The 23,436-nt window shown below is 35.2% G+C and overlaps 3 protein-coding genes across 8 annotated transcripts in view; 1 reads left to right on the top strand and 2 right to left on the bottom strand.

Annotated features, from left to right (window-relative positions):
• Nucleotides 1-4,472: 4,472 nt before the first annotated feature.
• litaf (lipopolysaccharide-induced TNF factor) lies at nt 4,473-13,734 on the top strand. 6 transcript variants are annotated; one of them, XM_056454246.1, is made up of 4 exons: nt 4,473-4,706; nt 11,880-12,111; nt 13,060-13,216; nt 13,298-13,734. In XM_056454246.1, exons 2-4 carry the CDS (start codon nt 11,886-11,888, stop codon nt 13,404-13,406), a joined length of 492 nt encoding a protein of 163 aa, XP_056310221.1. In that variant the 5' UTR covers nt 4,473-4,706; nt 11,880-11,885; the 3' UTR covers nt 13,407-13,734. The 6 variants fall into 6 exon arrangements, with proteins under 6 accessions (XP_056310221.1, XP_056310222.1, XP_056310223.1 ...); XM_056454247.1 differs by having other exon boundaries at nt 4,474-4,706; nt 11,883-12,111; XM_056454248.1 differs by lacking the exon at nt 4,473-4,706 and adding an exon at nt 7,553-7,632 and having other exon boundaries at nt 11,883-12,111.
• Nucleotides 13,036-19,518, bottom strand: rmi2 (RecQ mediated genome instability 2). The gene is made up of 2 exons (XM_056454250.1): nt 19,159-19,518; nt 13,036-15,584 (listed from the first exon to the last, which is right to left on the bottom strand). Exons 1-2 carry the CDS (start codon nt 19,454-19,456, stop codon nt 15,433-15,435), a joined length of 450 nt encoding a protein of 149 aa, XP_056310225.1. The 5' UTR covers nt 19,457-19,518; the 3' UTR covers nt 13,036-15,432.
• A 2,408-nt stretch (nt 19,519-21,926) lies between these two features.
• The window catches only part of mslna (mesothelin a), a 49,434-nt gene continuing 47,924 nt past the window's right edge, over nt 21,927-23,436 (bottom strand). Inside the window, exon 55 of the mRNA XM_056454243.1 lies at nt 21,927-22,940. Within this exon, the coding sequence (XP_056310218.1) occupies nt 22,870-22,940 (71 nt within the window). The 3' untranslated portion in view covers nt 21,927-22,869. The remainder of the gene's footprint in view (nt 22,941-23,436) is intronic.

Below are 23,436 nucleotides of genomic sequence, written 5' to 3'. Positions count from 1 at the left end.
AAACTATTTACATGTGAATGTGCCACAAATCTACTGCTTTTTTAAAACTGAAATACCTCATTTGCACAATATTATTCCGTCTTATGGAAAAAAGCACTTGTATAGTATATAGCGGGAAAAAATAAGTATCGAATGCGTCATGTTTTTTCCTGGAATAGTATTTCTAAAGGAGCTGTGACGTGGAATTAAACCAGAAACAAAAAACACAAACAATACAACATTAAAAAAAATAAAACAAAAAATATATAAATTCTGTGTAATAACAATGAAATGACACAAGGAGAAAGTTCTGAACTATTTAAATGTACTGAGTACTTTATATAAAAGGCTTTTTTGGTGATGGCAGCTTAAAGACACTTCTCATATGGAGAATAGTCACATGAATTGCTCAGTTTCTCACAGACTTCAACAGTCAAAATCTTGATAGTTTTGTGGGTCGGGTCTATCAAATCTGATCTTTAATTTGTATTCTCTATTGGATTCACATCAGGTGATTGGCTGGCCATTCTACAGCTTGATTTTCTTTCTCTAGAAAGCATTTGACAGTTAAGCTTTGGATCATTAGCTATGTTTCCATCCAAAGATGCAAATTAAGCGTATGCGCAAAACTGGAATACCGCATAAAAAGACATGAGAATAAAGCAGCGTTTCCATCCAATAGAGTCATAGAAAACAAAATCGTCACTTCCTAATTAACTGCTGCGAAATATTAAGAGTAAAAATGGAATTTGCTGTGGTAGGAAAAGCTGCATGAATCTTTTCTTCATTTAATAAATGACTTGCACCTCAGAAGACAAGTGCAGACACGCAATAAACACGTGGTAGCATTTGAAGGCGTAAGATGCTTTTTGATAGTTCTGATGCTTTGACAAGGTAATTAATAGTATAACACTAATACTGAGATAGTTACGCATTTTAGAATGACCAAAACAACATTTCAGATGCTTTACAATGTGTTCAGCCTGCTGGTTTGTCTATTCAAACACTTTTCATCACATGATCTCTTATAACAAAATCACATAGGGCTCGAAAATTAATCAAAGTCAACATACAGAACCTATAATCGATTGAATTTTTCCAGGTCAATTTTTTCAATTACTTTCCCTACTGCATGTGGAGTCACATGACCCCGCTCTGTTAAGGCTACTTTATACTTCTGTGTCGAAAGCAAGTCCAGTGCAGCCTTCGTGTGGTTGCATACTTTTGTGAGCACATTACATGAGAATATATTTTTTTGTTCAAAACTTATTAGTGAACTATGAGGGCAAAAAAAAAAAGAATAAAAGAATCGTTCATTAAACATTAACCAGTTAAAATGTTCAATTACTCGAGATTTTGATTTTAGGCCAAATCGCCCAGGCCTAAAATCACATGACTTTTTTAAATGCACATACTGGAATATTTTTGGTTAAAGTGTTTCCATCGTAGTTTATGCGTATCTTTCCATAACCAAAATGGCAAAAAAATAAGTGCATGGAAACATAGCTAGTGTCTTGCTGAAATGTCCAATTTGGTTTCATCTTCATCATTCTGATAATGTAGAGGTTGGACTGAAGCAGCTAATATTAATTTACACTGATGAAGAGCATAGAGTTGCTGAATAACTACTGAGAGATTTCAGCTGCTGACTGGGCTTTCACTGCCTTTCTACACCTCCCTTTCTTCATGTGTTCAATAATTTTTTCCTGTGTCATTTCAATTTATCACAACTTTAATTGTAATCTAATTAGTTTAGCCTTCTTTGCATATATGAATTTCTTTAGTTGTTATCAACATCCGGTAAACATTTCAAGCCAACAGCACCTTTATAAATATCTTTTCTGAGAAAAACAGTGACGTGTTCAATACTTAATTTCCCTGCTGTATATATAGTCTGTCTTTTATCATCAGGTTATGTGTATAGTTAAGCAGAACGACAATAATGCATAACTTGAACTTGACTTGACAATCCCCCCGATCATAAAAGTGGATGTCTGCATATTTTCAATTTCCAACTAGAATTAAAACTAGATCTTCCATCAGCGATTCATTCTGCTATCCTTTAACTAAATACATTTTTAAAAATGTTCTTGAGCAGGTAGTTTAAGGGTGGCCAAATACCATTTATAAATAAAGTTAAAAATACATTAAAAATCAATCATTATTTTACACTTTAAAATAAACACATCGATACAAAATAATCAAAAAAATGGAAATTAGATTAAATCATGTAAAATTTTGGCAATTCATTCATTCATTTTCCATCAGCTTAGACACTTATATTTATAAGGGGTCACCACAGCGGAATGAACCACCAACTATTCTGGCAAATGTTTTACGGAGCGAATGCCCTTTAAGTCGCAACCCAGTACTGGGAAATACCCATACACTCTCATACACATACACTACAGCCAGTTTGTTCATCCAATACACTACATGTCTTTGGACTGTAAGGGAAACCGGAGCACCCGAAGTAAACCCAAACCCACGCAAACATGGGGAGAACATGCTAACTCCACACAGAAATGCCAACTGGCCCAGCCAGGACTCGAACCAGTGACCTTTATGCTGTGAGGCGACAGTGCTCACACTGAGTCAACATGCACCATTTTCCTAGCTAGAAAGTTATAAATATAAGTGTATGATTATAGAAGACCATGAATCAACATGCTATTTATTTTGGATATTTTACCAGGGGTGTTTTTGTTGCACACCATAGAAGACAACGGTTAGCATCAAATAGTTTTTTTTTTATAAATAGGAAAAAATATTGGTTTATTTTGATTTGTTATTTTCATCTTTCGGTTTGGATATTTGCACCAGGTCACAGGAAGCTACATAAACATCAAATAAATACTTTATCCAACTACGATAATATTGATATGGATCAAAATACGCAAATCATAAATAATAATAAATATAACAATAGTATTATAGGGCAGCACGGTGGCACAGTGGGTAGCACAATCGCCTCATAGTAAGAAGGTCGCTGGTTCGAGCCCCGGCTGGGTCAGTTGGCATTTCTGTGTGGAGTTTGCATGTTCTCCCCATGTTCACGTGGATTTCCTCCGGGTGCTCCAGTTTCCCCACAAGTCTAAAAAACATGTGGTATAGGTGAATTGGGTAGGCTAAATTGTCCGTAGTGTATGTGTGTGAATGAGAGTGTATGGATGTTACCCAGGGATGGGTTGCAGCTGAAAGGGCATCCGCTGCGTAAAACATTTGCTGGATAAATTGGCGGTTCATTCTGCTGTGGCGACCCCAGATTAATAAAGCGACTAAGCTGAAAAGAAAATGAATGAATAAATAATATCATAATGTAAATCATATTTTAAAATAACAATAATAAACAATGTACAAATACATATGATTCTAAAGAAATTAATACTTAGGAAAAAACTAAATATTTAATAGTGTAAACTGGACATATATTTAAGGATACGGTTGCCTTAGGATGATCATATTTGGGGGTCTATGCAATCCAAGACACTAAAAATCTTCTAGAGAGTTCCTTGCACAGAACTTTAAAAAATAAAGTATGTATGCCATTCAGATGTAACAGTGCTGTGTACACGCAACACAGCACACACGCGATCTCAAATAACGACACAGCATGTATGACCGCTGCTGCCATCATGTATTTGTATTGTTGCTCAATGTAACGTTACCATATAAAATATAAAATGACTGGAACAACACAGTCTGATGCAAAATTGCGTTTAAAGGGAAGCTTACCGAAGCTAGGCCGGTTTTATCAGAGAACAACGCTTATCAACGTTTTACTGAAGCATCTCGTGACTCATTCGCGATAGTTGACGCTGGTGCGTGCGCGCTCACATCTGCAGAAATAATCCGCTTCCAGTGATCCAGCTGTTATGATCAATACAACAGCATCCAAAATCCAGACGCTGACATTTCACACACAGATAAATATATAAATACAGCTTGTCACTGAACAGGAAGTGAGATCACGGCTGCAAAAAAGAGGCGGATGTAGAACAGTCTTCCTGTGGGTTTTGTTTTGCGTTCATAAATGGATGAGATTTGACTAAGTAAATTAGGCTATATTTTTATGTGAGGGAAAAAATCACCATTTATATTTGTAGCTGTATTAGCTACAGCATGCTCACACATTTAATCTTTTATCACTTAAGTTATTAACTATTAGTCATTTGCACATCTACACCCTTGAGTGAGAACATGGGTGAGAAAGATGAAAATAGAAAATGAAAGATAGAAAAATGATTAAATTAATTTAATATTTTAAAATGAACATTAATAAAACTCATATTCACATAATTTACAAATGTAAAATTTTACAAAATGCTAAAGGAGCACAATTATTAACATTACATGACATCTGACACTGCCTTTGGCACATGCCATGCTTAGTGACACTTCTTCCGGTGGCACATCAAGCTTTCACTGGCAGGTTTCTTTTTTAGTGAAATGAGTTGTGGCATGTAAAGGCGTGGACTTAACCAATAAGCAGTGGCGGTTCTAGAGGGGGGCCGGTGCCCCTGTGTCAACAAGCTTGGCCCCCCTAAATTTAGACGCGTATTTTTGTGTCAAAACGCCACAGAGAAGCGAGATCAGGCATCGGTGGCGCGCGCTGTCAGCGTCGCGCGCAGTCGCATTGCGCTCTCTCCCCTCTCTCACTGTCAGTGACGGTGTTGCGCACTTCAGTTTCCCGCATTCGTCAGAAGTTAGACCCCAAATTGACACAGGTAATAAAAAGTTTCAACTTCAGTCATTTTTATGTTGTGAAACACTATCAAAATGTTGATTATATTAGACTTTTGTTTTCAATAGCGATTTCAAAACTTATAATAGAGGAAGTCTTCGGCTATGCAGAGGTTATTATTAATCAGAAATTGACTTAGGAAACGCAGTCTTGAATTTACAAACAGTCGGCAAGTACCGGAGAACAGATGTAACACATTGATCCAGTTTAGTTTTCAGTCACGCTCATGTAAAAGTCTTATTCAACTCGTTTAGTTTTGCCTTTATTTGTTTTTGTTTTCAGTCGTGACCTAAAGCACGAGTCTTCAACACATGATTTATTAAAACACGTTTTTAAACATAATAGTTTAACTAACTAATTTCTAATAACTACTTTTTTATCTTTCCCAATGGTGACAGTCAGTGCATAGTATCAGTGGCGGCTGGTGCTAAAAAAATGTGGGGGGGCGCAAACATAAGGAAAAAAAATCTAACTGTTGGTAACGCAAGTGTAAAAGCCATTTCAGGTGTTGTATCAAAAAACAAAAATATGACTAAAGCATACAATAAATGCATCACAAATCAGGAAATTTTGGTTCAATTTGGGTTTATTATCAGTAATGAACTAATCAAGATAATCAATAAACACACACACGTTGCCTAATCACTGGCCAGTAGCACTACTTGAAAATAAATTTTGCTGTCATTTCTTTCTGGCTTGCAAATTTCTCAATGACCTTTTGGTTAAAGTCAGTCATCTCAGTCACCAGTCTCTTCTCTATTGACAGCATGGCCAATGCATTCAGTCTCTCTTGGGTCATGCTGTTTCTCAGAAAAGTTTTATTCTTTTTGAGGTTGAGAAGCACCTCTCAGCTTCTGCTGTGGTCATAGGCATAGTTACTAGAATCTTCAGGAGAGTTACAGTCTCTGAAAAGACTTCCTCAAGATTGTTCTCCATAAACAGCTGGAGTAGGTCCAAAGCACCACAACAGGCTCTGAACTTATCCTTGGAGTAGATGAGACTAAGCTCTGTCTTCAGCTTACTTCCATCGAGCACTGGATAGGCCTGTTATGTGCATCTTCTGGAAATGCTACTGTATACTGCTCAAACCTGTCTGCCTGCAGAAATGTAGCACTACCAAGGTGGTCTGTAATGGAGAACCTCTCCAGTGTGTGTGTGTCAGTGGTATCACAGACCTAAAGGATAAAGACAAAAATGATGTAATTATGACAGTGTCTATTTCAATTGCTACATTTAAAATAACCAGGTTGAGTTATAAAGGCAGGCCAGTTGTAGTGTTTAAATTTATACTCAAAACTTCATAAACACGTTAATTCTTAGTAAACATGTCAAGCCCCACAAGAGGGAACAGAAGAATAATAAATCCTTTAAGATAATAGTTTAAAGACTGTATATGTTTAAGATCACCTAGTCATAAAAATGCATTTACATTTATCATAGTTTTATACAGCCCAATAATCCCAGCTTATAAATCAACAACACTTAGCTTCAAAATTCCTATCAACTATTTTTATATAATGCTTCTAAAATGACACACGTAAAGACTTCTATTTGAAAAGAGATCTGGTCATTGTATCATCTAAACAAGCCAGTGGGCTTGCAACAAATTAAACTGTATTGTTTCATTTATCATCTCTGGGTAAATGTTTATTACTCCTCAAATTATTGAGCAGTTCCAGCGATATGGATGTGACATTTGCAGTAAAAACTCAAAACATAAATTCACATAAAGTTTATATTAACATTATATTTAAACATCTGTTTATATTTTCTAAAACTACTGACCACATAGTTATAAGTTCAGAAAAATATCAATCTGTAAAGATGTTTTGAACTTTAAATGAGGAAAATAAACATGTGTCCACAACGTTTCGGTACCAGGACTTTGAAACAGAAAACAGTAAAAGGCATGACTTACATTACAACCTGCCAGCCATCTCCGTTTGTCATAACAAGTGCTGGAAAAGCCCAGAGTGTACGAGCGCCCGCGATCACTTGACTGCTGGTGAATTTGCAAGGTCGATGTGGTCCAAGCTCCTTGATTCTTTTTTTTTCATCCAAACGACTTGTAAACGGATATCTTTGCAAAGGTTCAACGGAATTTTCCTTCATCTCGAGAAATTGTCGTCAGTTAACTGAGGCTGCTGCTAAGTGAAAGGTCTAAGTGAGAATGGTCCAATCACATAAGGCCAATCATATAAAAACAAATATGATTCGTTCTAACAACAAAAATGGGTGGGTTCGGGGCGCAGAGTGCTGCGCCCCAAGGACAATTTAAAACAGGCCAATTAGAGCTCATTGTCATATCACATGCATTGCAAAAGTTCGTGTACCTACATAGACACTCATTAGTCCGGCGCCCCGCACTCATATGAAAAAATATTATTCATACATTTTTTTTATTTTCAATAAATGTTAATATGACTAACTCTAGAATGTTATCATTAAATCAATTTATTTTGTTAATATTTGTGATAATAAATATTAACATATTAAAGGGGGCTAACTTGAAGGGGGGCGGCGCCCCAGCGCCCTCTATTGACCAGCCGCCACTGCATAGTATTTTACTAGTTATTTAGCAAGATAGTTGTACTCAGACAAAGTCCCTTTAAGTTTTATAGTCTTTGACTTAAAATGATTATTTTTTATTAAAAACTGCTTTTATTCAAGAAATAAACTATAATAAATAAGACTTAATATGACTCCAGATTAATTATTTGTGTTTTATAGGAAATACTGTGAAAATCTGCTTGATTTAGATCACTTGGGAAACATTATTTTAAAGTAATAGGATGGCAAAAAATGGACTTCAACTGAATCTGTTAAAAGTTTACAGGTGTAAAAATGTGCCTTGATGGGTAGCGCAGTTCCCTCACAGCAAGAAGGTCGCTCGTTCGAGCTCCGGCTGGGTCAGTTGGCATTTCTGTGTGGAGTTTGCATGTTCTCCCCGTGTTGGCGTGGGTTTCCTCTGGGTGTTCCGGTTTCCCCCACCAGCCCAAAAACATGTGGCATAGATGAATTGGTTAAGCTAAATTGTCCATGGTGTATGGGTGTTTCCCAGTGATGTGTTGCAGCTGGAAGGGCATCCACAACCAATGCTGTATAAGTTGGCGGGCAGTGGCAACCCCAGGTTACAGTTTTCTCAGTCACTTTGGTGCATTTCAAGTAATGAAATGAGGACTATTAGTTTTATATGGATTGACTATTCAGCATTCACAAGTTTAGTTAATTTTGACTGACTTGATATTTGGCGATTAATAATGTTAAAAACCAGCAGAGAGTTCTATGAAAGCAATTGATGCATGTCCAAAAGCATATGCAATTTGTTGGAAGGAATGAGAAACTGCTACTATGATGTGCACAAACGACTAATTGTTTTGAGAAATGCATTAACTGTTGTGCAAATGTAAATAGTGTTGTGAGAAATGCACCAAAGCCACTGAGAAAACTGTAATAAAGGGACTAAGCCAAAAAGAAAATTCATGAATAAATGTTTATGAAGACTGCAGAATGATGCATAAAAATGACTTCAAATAATTAAGTATATAGTTTGTTAAGTATATAGTTTGTGATGTATGTTAAAGTGTGCCGCCTAAAAGTACAAGTGGTCCCTGCCCGGCCCCCCCAATTACTCTGGTCTAGAACCACCACTGCCAATAAGTAAGGTAACCACCACCCAGGGCCAAGGGGAATCTGGGGCCCCCGAACAATGCCAAGAAGCCTGTATTAATCATATAGCTCTTTATAAATTTTCTATCATATGTTGTAAAATCTGTCTATAACTGTTAAGATTTGTCTCAGACAAAGCTTGCATACTTTTCTGTTACACACTGAAAAGTATATACTTTTCCTTTACAAAAAAAGTACATACTTTTAGGGTCCTCATCCTATCCATAAGGGTGCGCCCTGCAACTTCGGCCGCTTGGATCCGAGATCTTGTCCTTTCAGACAAGCTCATGAGCATAGGTGAGAGTAGGAACGTAGATTGACCAGTAAATCAAAAGCTTTGCCTTTCGGCTCAGCTCCTTCTTTAACACAATGGACCAGTATATCAACCACATTACTGCTGCCGCTGCACTGATCAGCCTGTCGATCTCACGTTCCATCCTTAATGAAACTCACTATATATTGTCGGGTGATTGTTTTTGAGGTGCCTGATCAGCTTTGTTGTCTTAACTGTAACCTTTTCACCTTTACACAATCCCAAGTTTACATATCTCACAATTTCTACGACAATGTTGTCATCATCAACTTTATAATACCTCTAGACGTTACGTCTGATTTCCATCGAGTCTAAAACCTTGTAATCGGGCCCGACATCCCCATTTTAGGGCATAGTATAAGTGAATTGGGAGGCAGCATAGGCTTTCTAGAAATATGTGCAAGTGTGTTGAGGCAAGTTGGAGCTAAAACGTGCAGGACACCAGCCCTCCAGGACAGAGTTTGGACATCCCTGCTGTACATGATTACTTCGTGAAATTGTTTTTTTATTTGTAAATTTATTGCTTTAATGTAACATTAAGAAGATTAAGATTCCTTTAAATATTAAAATATACTTTAAATACTTTATATACTTTTTATATATACGGTTGAAGTCAGAATTATTAAACCCCCTGAATTATTAGCCTGTTTATTTTTTTCCCCAATTTCTGTTTAACAGAGAGAAGATTTTTTCAACACGTTTCTAATCAGAATAGTTTTAATAACTCATTTCTAATAACTGATTTATTTTATCTTTGCCATGATGACAGTAAATAATATTTGACTAGAAATTTTTAAGACACTTCTATACAGCTTTAAAGTGACATTTAAAGGCTTAACCAGAGTAATTAGGTTAACTAGGCAAGTTAGGGTAATTAGGCAAGTTATTGTATAACGATGGTTTGTTCTGTAGACTATCGAAAAATATATAGCTTAAAAGGGCTAATAATTTTGACCTTAAAAAATTAAAAACTGCTTTTATTCTAGCCGAAATAAAGCAAATAAGACTTTCTCCAGAAGAAAAAATATTATCAGACATACTGTGAAAATTTCCTTGCTCTGTTAAACATAATTTGGGAAATATTTAAAAAAGAACAAAAATTCAAAAAGGGGCTAATAATTTTGACTTCAGCTGTATTTATTTAAATAGCTTACTTTTTAACATGCAGGTTATTTTTTAAAAATGCTCGGGCCCCATACCTAGAGCTGCTTAGGGCCCCCAAATCACTAAGTCCACCCCTGGGCATGTATACTACTTAACTTTGTTCTTGACGCAGTGTGTGACTCCTCTACCGCTGCATAAGCTTTTTGCAAGAGTTCACACTTAGATATGCTTGGCGTTAATAGCAGGTTTGGCTGGGAGAGAACCCTGAGCTCGGAGATAATTGAGCATATAAAGGGGGGTTCAATATCAGGTTGGTCTCGAGAGCTCCCGTTAGAAAAGGGAGGAAAAGGAGGAGATGGGGTGGAAGGGGAGATTCTTCCAAAATGAAGATAAGGCTGTGGGTAAAATCGATCTGATTGGATTATTACTGATTGTAGATGTGAGACAAGCCGTGATCAATCATATCATGTGCTCATCTCAAAATTAGTTTATAAAATGTCACCTAATTATTCTGAACTTATCTGTGTCTGGTTACAAAAAATTAATTAATAAATAAATTACATAGGCTATACTGAACATTTCTAGAACATTTCCCCCAAACAAATAACCAAATGAGAACAAAAACTGAAATGTTAGTGAAACTATCTGCCCTGATAGCCCACATGCATGATATTGGAAAAAACTGACATTACGATATATTTTTTCTGCAACATATATTGCGATATTTATATAACTTCACAAGATGACGTGTAAATATTTGGAAAGAATTATTATAAAAATTATAATTAGGGAGGTAGATATACAAAAATATACAAAATAAAATGAGCCCATATGAAAACAAATCAAGGATAAAAATGAAAGAAAGAGTGCTTCATAGTTTTCAGTTGAGTAAAATTTACAACAAATACTTTAACTCTACTTGCACTACATTTTTGGGCAAGTACTTGACTATGATTTTTGATACTCTTTCCACTACTATCTATCTATGTGTGCGTATCTGATCATTACAGTAAATAAGGACAGTTTGTGTACCGCTTAAAACTGTCCTCAAAGTCCTCACATGGTTGGCATCATCTATTCAATTCCTGTTAAGGTTGAAATCATTTCTTTAAGGTTAGGTTATCATTTAAAAAAAAATGCTACTAGTGGTTTAAGGAACACAATTTAGCCAAAGAGATATATAGCATAGTGGAAGTTAAAGGGTTAATTAGGCAAGCATATGTGTGTGAAACTGGCATAATATTTGTTGTCCTCCTCATTTCAATTTCACACTGAAATAGGCCTATATCACGTAATTAGCTCAAATAAACAGTCTAATGAATAATCGTCAATCCTATATGGGAATGTGACAATTTTGGGGGAAAGCTTTCGCTGGAATTTATATAGCCTGTTTCAGAGTTTGATAAAGATTGATTTTGAGTGGAAAAACAAACTCAACAATACAAATCAGGAAAACCCATGCCAGTCAACTGAGAAGTTATGTTTACGTTATGCACAACTGTGCGTGGTTAAACCGACTCCAGGGACTGCCTGTTACAGTAACTCATGTGACCAAACACGGAACTTACATCTAAAAGATTCCTTTTTGATATAACAAACAACAGACTTGACATTACATGCTAAGTCTTTAGAGTTAGACATATCGAGTTCAATAATACGGCTTGTATCACGGACAGCTCAGTCCTCGTCTGATAATCTTTATTTAGTGTTCAGCCCACCCATCTGAGGTCTGTGCGGAAACGGAGCAAGCGCGTAACAAAAACTAAGAAACAGGAAGCGCGTTTTTGGATCTTTCGCGAGTCTGCTGACGAGAAAACACACACAAACAGTAAGTTGTGTTCGTTTAACATTGGTTTGAACGAGTGATCTATAGATTTGAAGCTACAGCTCTTGAGGATTTACATGCATCGTGTTTAAAAGTGCTTTATTTAGCTTCGGTGTCATTATGAGAGCGATTTCCTCACAAAAGTAGCCTATTAGTGTTTCTTGTAAAAGTAAAGTGTTTCTTGTCTAATGTCAGATTGAATACCAGTGTTTCTTAAATGTATAAAACGCTGTTTTTTATGACAGAAGACTATGGCAATGCCGATGCCGACAGCACCTCCGATGGAGAACTCGACCCTTGTGGGACACCCGCCTCCTCCATCATACGATGAGGTTTCAGGCGCAAACCCTTATTATCCAGCAGGCCCTTATCCTCCAGCGGACATGAAGGCATCTGGCCCTCCTCCATACCCGACACAAGAATACAGTCAGATGTACCCACCGACCGCACAAGGACAACCTGTAACCAGTCCCGTCGGTAAACGGCCACCATTACTCTTTTTCAACAGTAACTTTCTTGTCAGTTTTTTCCACAGATATACATTTAATATAAAAAAGTATCTATATAAATTGCAGACATTCAATATGTAACGTTACATGTAAGTTACATTTTTGAAGACAGGTCTTACCTGGTTGACTAGTGCCCCCTCAGCTGGCACAGCTGATCACATCGTCAACTTTCACTAGCTAAAAGCAGAAGTTGGTTTCTGAATTTTTCCAGTTAAAACGAAACAAGGAATTTTCCCTCAATCACTTGTGGTAATGTGGGTTTGTCCGTTTTATATATTATTTTATTAATCAAAGTTATACGTTTACAGGTTATATTAATTTCTTACATTTACTTTTATTGAAATAATTATCTTTTAAGTTTTTATTTTATAGAGACAACACTTATATTCTGCAGTAAAAAAAAATTATTTGCCTTTTAATCAAATACTTAATTATTCATAAATTATTTAAATATACATATTCATATACAATTATTTGATCAAGAACACTGTAAAACTTTTTGTTAAAAGTTGTGACATTTTAACATTTGAAATAACTTTTTTTATTGAATGTAAAAATGGCAGCATTTATTTATTTATATATAAAATAACTTGTTCACTGTACAAAATATAACATTTTAAAATATTTATCAGCTAATTTATCGTTTATCAGCCTCCAAATCTAAAGATATATATATATATATATATATATATATATATATATATATATATATATATATATATATATATATAAATAAATAAATAAAAGTTTGGGCACCCCTGCTCTACAGTTATCAAGCATATAAATGTTTTAATTTTTGTTGGGGAAAAAAAACTGAAAATCAAAACAAGCTGCATCCTTTTCCATCAAGCAACTTCTTAACATTTAAAGTTATGAAACCTTTTAATAACAAGCACATTTCTTGTCTGCTCTTCAGTAGCCGTCCAGACAGTGTATGTTCAGCCTGGTCTGGTGTTTGGAAACGTCCCAGTTCAGGCTCACTGCCCAGTGTGTTCACAGTCCGTCATCACTCGTCTGGAGTACTCCTCAGGACCACTAGTCTGGCTCTCCTGTGCAGGACTGGCCGTTTTCGGGTAAGTTAAAACATGACTGATATCTCAATACTGCAGAAAGACTCTCAGCTGATCATCCTGCTCCTCTTCCTGCTGTTTCAGCTGCATCTACGGCTGCTGCCTGATTCCGTTCTGCATAGAGGACCTGAAGGACGTCACGCACCACTGTCCAAACTGCAGCAGTGTTTTAGGGGTGCACAAGAGATTCTGAAATCCCCCCAGAGCCGTGAAACGCACCTACTGTGTATTTATGAAGGAAGGAAGTTACAACGAATTCATTCTTAAGAGTAAGAGTCGATTCACCAATCTGTGCCACTCACAAACTGACATGTAATCATACATACACAGTCAAACATGCACATTTACAGCTATGAGGGACAAATAAATATAAAGTAAATAAGAGCACTTGGAAATTATCAGTTTGTGGTATTTGCGAAGTAGAAAGCATAAGATTTTTGTTTTGACCTGAAAACTGATGACATTTGTACATTATTTTAGAAAAATGCGCAATTCATAGCATAAATTGACAGTTGGTCAACGTTTTCAGCTGTTCATTTTGTCAACAAAAATAAGGGTGAAAATGTTTCTCACCTAAACAAACAGAAACTTCACAGTTCTACGCATTAATGACATCACTGAGAATTATGAATGAGCAGCGCAAAATCATTGATGAAAAAACGAATCTAAAATGTTGTCAAAAAGATCAAAATGAACATTTTTCATTGGAATAATTTGCTCATTTATTTATTCATTGGATGAGCAGATCAGAGTGCGCATATTCAGTTACTGGCGCAGCAGACTTGTATGTTTCAGTTTGTTTCAATCTATCTTCGTTTACGAAATTAACACTTATTTTCTGACACAAGATTTTTGTTTTGGCCTGAAAACTAATGACATTTAAACAATATTGAAGAAGAAGAAGAAAAAAAAAAGCTTTACCAAGTGGAAATCACTGCAGAGCCACAAGGGCAAAGCTGAGCTCCAGCTCCTCCATGCTGCTCTACTTCTACAAGTGATGACAATGGGGGTTGGGGTTAGAGGCGGAGTAAGTGAACGCATTAAAACAGTTTCTAGGGGGAGGAGCTGGTGCTCAAGCTCCCCCCTCATTGGAGGTGAGCTCTACCCAAGTAGCTCCTCAGCGAGCACCCATTATTGCATAAATTGACAGTTGGTCAAAATAATAAAGAAGTTTCGTTTTCAGCAGTGTTCATTTTGTCAACAAAAAATAAAGGTGAAAAAAATCTTCACAATTCACAGCAGTAACATGACTAAATATTATTAATATACAGCACACTGTGAATCACTGCTGAAAAAAGACTAAACTAAAATGTAGTCAAAAAGATCTAAAGCATGGGTGCTCAAACCCGGTCCTGGAGGGCTGGTGTCCTGCATAGTTTATCTCCAACTTCCTTCAACACACCTGCTCAGAAGTTTCTAGTATGTCTAGAAAGAGTTGGATTAGCTGGTTCAGGTGTGTCTAATTGGGGTTAGAACTAAAATATGCAGGACACCGGCCCTCCAGGACTGAGTTGTGCACCCCTGATCTAAAGTAACAACATTATTTTTTGCTATAATCATTCGATGAGCAGATCAGAGCATGCACATTCAGTTTCTGGCACAGCAGACTTGTCGAGTCACTTTTTTAAAATTCCAAACCATTTTCGTTGACGAAATTAACACTGACTTTCAGACACAAGTCTTCAATTTTAGACAACACGAGTTCAATCTCAGATTTAAGTTTCAAGAATAAAGAAAGTGATATTTTCAATCACAACAAATGAAAACATTTGTTATTGTGACCCATTTTCTGTCATTATCAGATCTTTATAGAAAACGCATATTAAAATTTGTAATACCATAAATCTAGAGAAACTGAGAATTTTCAAGTAGTCTCATAATTTATTTATTTTCCATAGCTGTATTTATATAAATGAACATAACTGTCTTATCTCTGCAAACTGTGATTTCACTGACAATTAATTGTAATCTTTTTGTTTTTATTGTATATTTAATAGCAGAACTGTAAGAAAATCTCTTTGTTTGTGATTGAAGCTTAATTACAGTGTAATTTCACTTAAATTTTCATAGAAAATAATTCTTGAAATAAAATTTATATCTCACTTAAATGTCTTTTGTGTGTCAATCAGGAGATGTCATTTGCAAATATGCTCAGATCAATAGAGTGTTGAACCAAAATTAATAAGTGCAAAAATAATAATAATAACAATGAAACAAAATTAGGGCAAAACCCGCTGGAGATCTTCCACTTCATATATCCAGTTTCTCCTGTGAAGAGCTGCGTTTTCAGAAAGGTCTGCCATTTTCACAGCTCGCAGGACTGGTTCTGGACTGTGAGACTGGATGACACCCATAACCATGACGTATTTACCTGTGGACAAAGGACATTAAGCTGTGAACATAAAACACACTGCGTGGAGTGTTGTGCTTGCATAACATTACGTGCAATAAAGGGCCTGTTCCAATTCACACACTTCCCGTTTTGGCCACGTACACAAAAGTGAGTGTGCAACTAGACACATCCAGATCTCTAAGCCACGTTTACACTGTCAGGTCTTGATGCCCAATTCCGATTTGTTGTCTATATATGATTTTTTCTGATGTTCTTTTAAATGTGACCCATATCTGATTTATGTGTTTACAATTGCCAAACAATTTACGAAGTTGTGCATGCGTAAAGGCGGGTTCTTGCATCTGCGCCACACTAGCCATGATGGAAGAAATCGTCTTGCTTTCATGCTCTGCGAAATATGTGAAGTTCGCCCAACTTTAAAATGATCTTGAGGCGGAGGAGGAGGGAATGGGCCATCATTGCAGCTTGCACCAATGGCTTATATAGGGTGTTCTCCACCATTCAGAGGAATTTGTGGGTACGAGAGAGATCTCAGGTCTGGTGGGAGCAATACCTCTCGACCCCCTGAATTATTAGCTCCCCTGTTTATTTTTTCCCCAATTTCTATTTAACAGAGAAGATTTTTTCAACACATTTCTAAACATAATAGTTTCAATAACTCATCTCTAATAACTGATTTATTTTATCTTTGCCATGATGAAGTACATAATATTGACTAGATATTTTTCAAGACACTTCTCTACAGCTTAAAGTGACATTTAAAGGCTTAACTAGGTTAATTAGGTTAACTAGGCATGTTAGGGTAATTAGGCAAGTTATTGTATAACGATGGTTTGTTCTGTAGACATTCGAAAAAAAAATTAGCTTAAAGGGATAATAATTTTGACCTTAAAATGGTTTTTAAAAAATTAAAAACTGCTTTTATTCTAGCCGAAATAAAACAATAAGACTTTTTCCAGAAGAAAAAAATATTATCAGACATACTGTGAAAATTTCCTTGCTCTGTTAAACATCATTTGGGAAATATTTAAAAAAAGAAAAAAAATTCAAAGGGGGGCTAATAATTCATATTGCAACTGTAACTACACATCGCGATGACGTGGAGTGTTGATGAGCGTATGCGGTGCTGAGAGTCGCAGGAGAGCAGCGAGCCTTTTGGAGCATTTACAAGTGTGGACTACAGTGGAGGAGCTCCAGATGGAAACTTTTGTTTTAAAATATTAATTTACATTAAAATATTTGTTTACACAAGATACAAGAAATGCACTGTTTAAATATGGCTTATTTTCTACTTTTAATATGAAAAACTTTAAAAATAATTTTATTTGTTTCCAAAAATGCGTTATTTATTTTTACATTTTTATGAGAATTGGGCAGTGTGTGTTTTAATTTCAGTTGTTCAACACTGATGTTCAATAAATAATCATAGATCGTAGATCTAGTGTGTGTTTGCTTCAATTATTTTAAAATCAAGTAATGCTCCCTTCATTCAAGAATCTCTCACTCATAATATGTGACTTACTGTACAAAACCTGTCCGTAAACTATGAGGGCAAAAAATAAAAGAAAGAAATAAAAGAATGATTCATTAAATGAAGTTAAAATGTTCAATTAATCGTGATTTTGATTTTGGGCCAAATCTCCTAGCTCTAATCTGGATTACATAATCTGATCCCAGACATACAAAATATATATCTGTAGTTAGATTTAGTTTTTAATATTCTTGTAATAATAAATTAATGTTACAGTTGCAGTTTTTTTAGGATTATATAGAACTGTTTAGACAACGGCAGTAAATTGTTCACACTTTGATTCTTCAGATTTTTCTTCTTTAACATTTATATATTTTTTACTAAACCTGCCTCTTACAATTTATACAGTCATGATTAGGCTTGGGCTGGTATAAGATTCTGATGGTATGATAACCTTGGATATAAATATACCAGTTTCACGTTATTGAGAATACTGCTCTAAAATATATTCTTTTTAAATGACTGGGTAAACTAAACTGAACTAAACTAAAACTTTTTCCCCTTTGAAAACAATATGTTTAGTTTTTTTTTATTTGAGAAACATTTCAAATATTCTGGAGCAGTAATAATGTCAGGCTAAAGAATTCAAATGAATTATGCTGCCTTCATTTGTTTCAAATACAAAGATTTATTTATAATACAAGATTTATTTACAATACAACACTGTTGTCCTAAAAAAAAGTTAATAAAAAAATCTTAATCATACCTTTAGGAACGGTATTACAGAAAATTTTGGCAGTTTTAAAACCTTGACTTTTCCAAACCGTGGTATACCTTGAACACTGTAATCGTCCCATGCCTAGTCATGGTTCTTCAATTTATGTCCTTATTTATGCTTTTTTGGGGCAAATGTGGTGTTTATACTAGTAGTAGTAGAAAACTTTATTGTCCTTGACAGGAAGTTTGTTATGGGCATCACCATATTGCTGCAGACATTCCATAAACACAAACAATAAAAACAATACAAAATACAGTAGTTACAATAATTATAATGCTAATTAAGATAATCTCTTGTTAAATAAACCCACTGGAACTGGTACAAGGGTTTTCTTATATCAGTTCAACCAACACTTAGGAACTCTATATCTCCTTCAGTTCATAATGTAGAGACAAAAAAATCAGTTGGATCATTCAGAATCCTTTCTAAGGACACAATTCTCATATAAAACTTGAGGATTAAATTAGTCATCGAATATTAAATATATATGACACCGAATTAATCTAATAAAACACTTGTAGTGTTTTTAGATGAATTGTTTTATGTGGTCTTTGTACTGTTTTCAAATGTACTTAAGCACAAAATGCACATTTAGATCATGTAATAAATTATGCATTATTAAAATGTGTTAACTTCAGTGGTGTAATTACAATAATGACTACAGATTGCATCATGTAATCTGTAGTCAGTAATGGACTATCCAGCACTTTCTAGACTTTTCTAGATAAGGTAATCATATATATTCTTTTAACATTTTCTACATGCAGGTGTGAGCTTTTTTTCTTTAATTTATTAAAATATTTGCCTTTCCCCGAACAATGTCTTAAAAGCATTGGACAATGATTGAGGTAAAGTCAGTTTCATAGTCACACATTTTCTTTTCGGCTTAGTTCCTTTATTAATCAGGGGTCGCCACAGCGGAATGAACCGCCAACTTATCCAGCACATGTTTTACGTTGATGCCTTTCCAGCCGCAACCCAACACTAGGAAACACCCATACACTCTTGCATTCACACACACACACACACACACACACACACACACATACTCATACACTCATACACTACGGCCAATTAAGCTTCTTCAATTAACTTGAGGCGATCGTGCAACCCACTGCGCAAGAGCCACAAGAAAATTCTATGCAAATTCTAAATTGTAAGATCTTTAGGAGCACTGACTACCAAAGTACAACATTCATCACAGTCAAATAAATAGTGCTAATGTTGTTTTACTTACATGCGACTTCCGACCCAATATTCAAAGTACCGTTAACTTTACCATTGTAAACAATACAGGGATCCTTTCACAAGGTTTCACTGAACAAACTGGACAATGTACTAACCGGGACTCAGGCAGGGTTTTCCTTTCGGCACGCTGTTGATGCCGTTAACAGTAAAGTTTCCGGTCTCATCCAGCATGAGGAGGGTGTTGTTGTCAGCTTGGAGCTCCAGCACAGTCCCCTGCATCCACACCACCGACACCTGCAGCGAGCGCCGGCCAGCGGCTCCCAGACGCCGGATCACAACCTCAGCTTTCCCACCGGAGCTCTGGCTCTCCGAGGCTTCCCGCAGCTGACTGGACAACACCTTCACCGGCGGACTGCGAGCCCGGTCTGCGCTCAGAAAACTAGCTCCCATCATCTTCTGAACCGCGGGTGAAAATAATCCCGCGCTGTTTTTTAGATGAGAGGAAAAAAGTAAACAGGACGTGACGACTTCTTTCAAAATAAGAGCTGGAGCTTGTAACGAGGTTGGGCCACATGGTGGTGATAGCGGGACAATTAAATTGAGGTAAAGTTGTTTATTTTATTTTTTTAATTTATTTTTTATGGATCTTTTATTTTATATTCTATGGATCAGTTTAAAAGAAACCTCTTTTACCTAATTTGTGAGAAAGATTTTTTTTTTTGTTGTAGTGACCAGATTTTTTTTTCCAGTGATCCGCTGCTTAAAAAACATGCTGAATAAGTTGGCGGTTCATTCCGCTGTGGCGACCCTGGATTAATAAAGGGACTAAGCCAAAAAGAAAATGAATGAATGAATGAATGACCAGATTTTCTCCCAGTTAAGATTTTCATGAAGGTTTTTCCCAAAAGAATATACTGTGTGTAGTAGAGGTTAGATTCTCAAGAAATAGTAATTATATTTTGTGTGAGGTAAAGTTGGTTTAATATTTGAACATTCGTTCAGTGACAGTCTGAAATTTCATTCAAGCATTACTTGAAAACCACATTAGCACTAATATGATATGATACTAACTGTTATATGATTTCACTTTTTAGAATTAGCAAAGATAATACTTATTTGAAATTATATTATTAAGGGGAATGTTTTATTGTTTGAATAAAACCAACTTTACCCCAATGACATTAAAAATGTTTAGAGCAAAAAAACAAACAAAACAAAAACAGAAAAACTGTACATTAATTCATAAATTTTTTCTTTCCTGATGTATCAACAGTAATTGCAATGGAATGAACCGCCAAAATTGTTTTAAAAAAGAATAAAATAGGTTATAAAGTATTCATTTAAATAATAAAATCAGACATGTTCCTGAAAATCAAATAATGACAAATAAAGACAAACAAATTATATATATATATATATATATATATATATATATATATATATATATATATATATATATATATATATATATATATATATATATATATATATATATATACACATACATATATGTACATTCTGTATTTTTCCCCTCAAAACATATTGAAAAAGCAATATGTATTGACATTTTCAAAGCAGTAAAGAGCCAGAAAAATGTGTCGAAACAAAACCAGAAAAAGTTTACAATTAAATAAAAAGTAATGTATATCGTCACCTTGGAATTATAAGGTTCTGTCTGCGTTCTGTAGGATTTTGAGATATTGAGCATCAAAGTTTTTGCATTCCATAGCAAACAGTATGTGTAAAACATTTGTTTGTTTTTTTAAAAATAAAAAGTCTTAAAATGTTAACAACTTATAAAAAAATTCCCATAATGTAAATAAGTTGTTATTTAATAAGAATATGTCAATAACTCATTTTTGACAAAATGTCAGATAGAACCTTATAATTCTAAGGTGACGGTATGTAAATAATTTAATTAGTAAAATTAATCCAACAATTGTTTAAGACACAAAAATGAACAATAAAAAAGAATACAAATTAATACAATTATAATATGTCATTAAATAATAATGCTTTACAGAGAGTGTACTAATAATGTAATCAGTATAAATAGGTTCATTAAAAAATAAAATAAAATAAAAAAAAACTATATAGATGGCTTTCATAGTTTAGGATAGGGCTTCCTTCAACCATAGATGTGTCTTCAACAAACATGATACTTGGGAGTCTTGTGCATCTGGAAGACTGAAAATCACAGCTTTATGGTGTGTATATTTAGAACTAAACCATTTGTTACTGAAATAAACTATTGCTGAAATGGTTCTAAAAGAGGAAACGCTTATTGAAATTATTGAAAATAATGAATGAATAATGTAAATGAATTAAATATACATAAGTCATATGTCATCTACTGGTGATAATGAGGGCAGAAGGGGGCACTTCTGCAGTCTGTGTGAGTCCTAATGCCCCAGTATAGTAAAGGGGATGCTGTCTTTTGGATGAGACATTAAACCGAGGTCCTGACTCTCTGTGGTCATTAAAAGTCCCATGGCACTTCTGGGGTGTAACCCTGGTGTCCTGGCCAAATTGCCTCCATTGCCCTAATTGATCATGGCTTCCCAATCATCCCCATCCACCGAATCAGCTCTATCACTGTCTCTCCTCGCTCCCTCTATAACTAGTGTGTGGTGAGCGCACTGGCACCGTTGTCCTCTGGCTGCCGTCGCATCATCCAAGTGGATGCTGCACACTGGTGGTGGTGTGGAGAGACCCCCCCCCCCTCATGATTGTGAAGCGCTTTGGGTGTATGGCCATACACAATAAACGCGCTATATAAATACACACTACTTACTCTACATTACATCTACTGCACACTACTATTACACCAAATAATAACCTTTTCAAATATAAATAATAAAGTTATAATAAAGTTTGTTCTGCATTTAGAATCCTCTGTTAAGACTTGTAGAACACACAGCCATTTATTTGTTCATCAGAGTACCTTTTATTCACTTCTTTATGTTTACATGACATTGTTTTTGATCACAAAACAGGTACAAGTCATAGAACAACTTCCCATTGTGTCATATTTTAAATAAAGCAATAGCATTTATGACGGTTCTCAATGTTAGAAACACTTAAATATAGAAGCTTTAGATGCAGGGAATCGAATAAAGATTTAAATCTAGATGCTACATGCAGTGTCCTTTGCTTTGGATATTAGTGCAACAATTCTGTTTATACACCTCAATTATAATGCCATATAGGAATGATGTTAATATACTTTAAAAATCACTTCATTGAATAAAACAGATGAAAAATAAATGTGATTATAACCATATACAGTTGATAAGTCAGAAGTATTAGCCTTCCTGTTCCTGTTCCTGTTAGCCTGTTAAATTAAAATGTTTATATTTTCCCCCAATTTCCCTAATTTTCAATCCATTTCTAAACATAATCGTTTTAATAACACATTTCTAATAACGGAATTATTTTATCTTTGCCATGATGACAGTAAATAATATTTGACTAGATATTTTTCAAGACACTTCTATACAGCTTAAAGTGACGTCTAAAGGCTTAACTAGTTTAATTAGGCAAGTTATTGTATAACAGTGGTTTGTTCTGTTGACACTCAAAAAATAGCTTAAGGAGGCTAATAATATTGACCTAAAAGAGTTATTAGAAAAATAAAAAGTGCTTTTAATCCAGCCAAAATAAAACACATAAGACTTTCTCCAGAAGAAAAAATATTATAGGAAATACTGTGAAAATGCTACTTAAGAAATATTTGAAAAAAGGATAAATATTGCATGGGGAGGGTTAATAATTTTGCCCCCAACTGAATATATATCATCTTCAGGAGAGATCTAGATGAATCCTCTTGGTTAAATCACTGTGTGGCTGATCTGAGGTCAGTGCTGCTAAATAATCTCCACTTTGATGATGGTAAAAACGAGTACAAATATGCTGAATGACATGCTGTATCCAACTCCTGGAAGAAGAAGATTAACAAAGATTAACAAAGAGTTTCTTCATGATTCTTAATAGATTTAGGTTTTTATAACTAACAGCTTGCAACAGTGCAACAATTACCATCATGATTTACCAGAGAGGAGAAAAATGACAGATGACAGTGATTTTTGCGACTGATCTTATGCATTTGAAGGAGTTGTTAATATGGGAGGAAAATATTTCAGTGAGTTGTAATGGGATTTACTAAACTATGCAGTAAGCAGATTACTAGTGTTTTCTGCATTGTTTAACGCTCCTAAAAGGCATGTCTTAATCCATTGAGCTCTGGGGGGCGTGGTTTAAAAAAATCTCACCTAAACTCCCACAGAACCAATCACAAGCACACAATCACGACACCACACCCCATGATAAAACTTAAAACGACGTTAACTTTATTTAGGAACTTTATTAGTTTGTCTCTCCTCGTTCATTCATGTGAACATGAGCTGTACTGCATCCGGCCACCAGGGGGCCTT

Source organism: Danio aesculapii, chromosome 3 (genome assembly GCF_903798145.1).
Source record: "Danio aesculapii chromosome 3, fDanAes4.1, whole genome shotgun sequence".
In the NCBI taxonomy this organism is placed as follows: Eukaryota; Metazoa; Chordata; class Actinopteri; order Cypriniformes; family Danionidae; genus Danio; species Danio aesculapii.
The sequence above is the reverse complement of the archived record's forward strand: the minus strand, read 5'-3'. Positions and strand labels throughout refer to the sequence as shown.

Bases quoted from the DNA above. Each gene is read 5' to 3' on its own strand.
- litaf (XM_056454246.1), top strand. From the start codon at position 11,886: ATGGCAATGCCGATGCCGACAGCACCTCCGATGGAGAACTCGACCCTT. The intron at 12,112-13,059 runs GTAAACGGCCAC...TCTGCTCTTCAG, and splicing joins ACCTGTAACCAGTCCCGTCG to TAGCCGTCCAGACAGTGTAT. The intron at 13,217-13,297 runs GTAAGTTAAAAC...CTGCTGTTTCAG, and splicing joins GCAGGACTGGCCGTTTTCGG to CTGCATCTACGGCTGCTGCC.
- rmi2 (XM_056454250.1), bottom strand. From the start codon at position 19,456: ATGATGGGAGCTAGTTTTCTGAGCGCAGACCGGGCTCGCAGTCCGCCG. The intron at 15,585-19,158 runs GTTAGTACATTG...CTTTGTCCACAG, and splicing joins AAAACCCTGCCTGAGTCCCG to GTAAATACGTCATGGTTATG.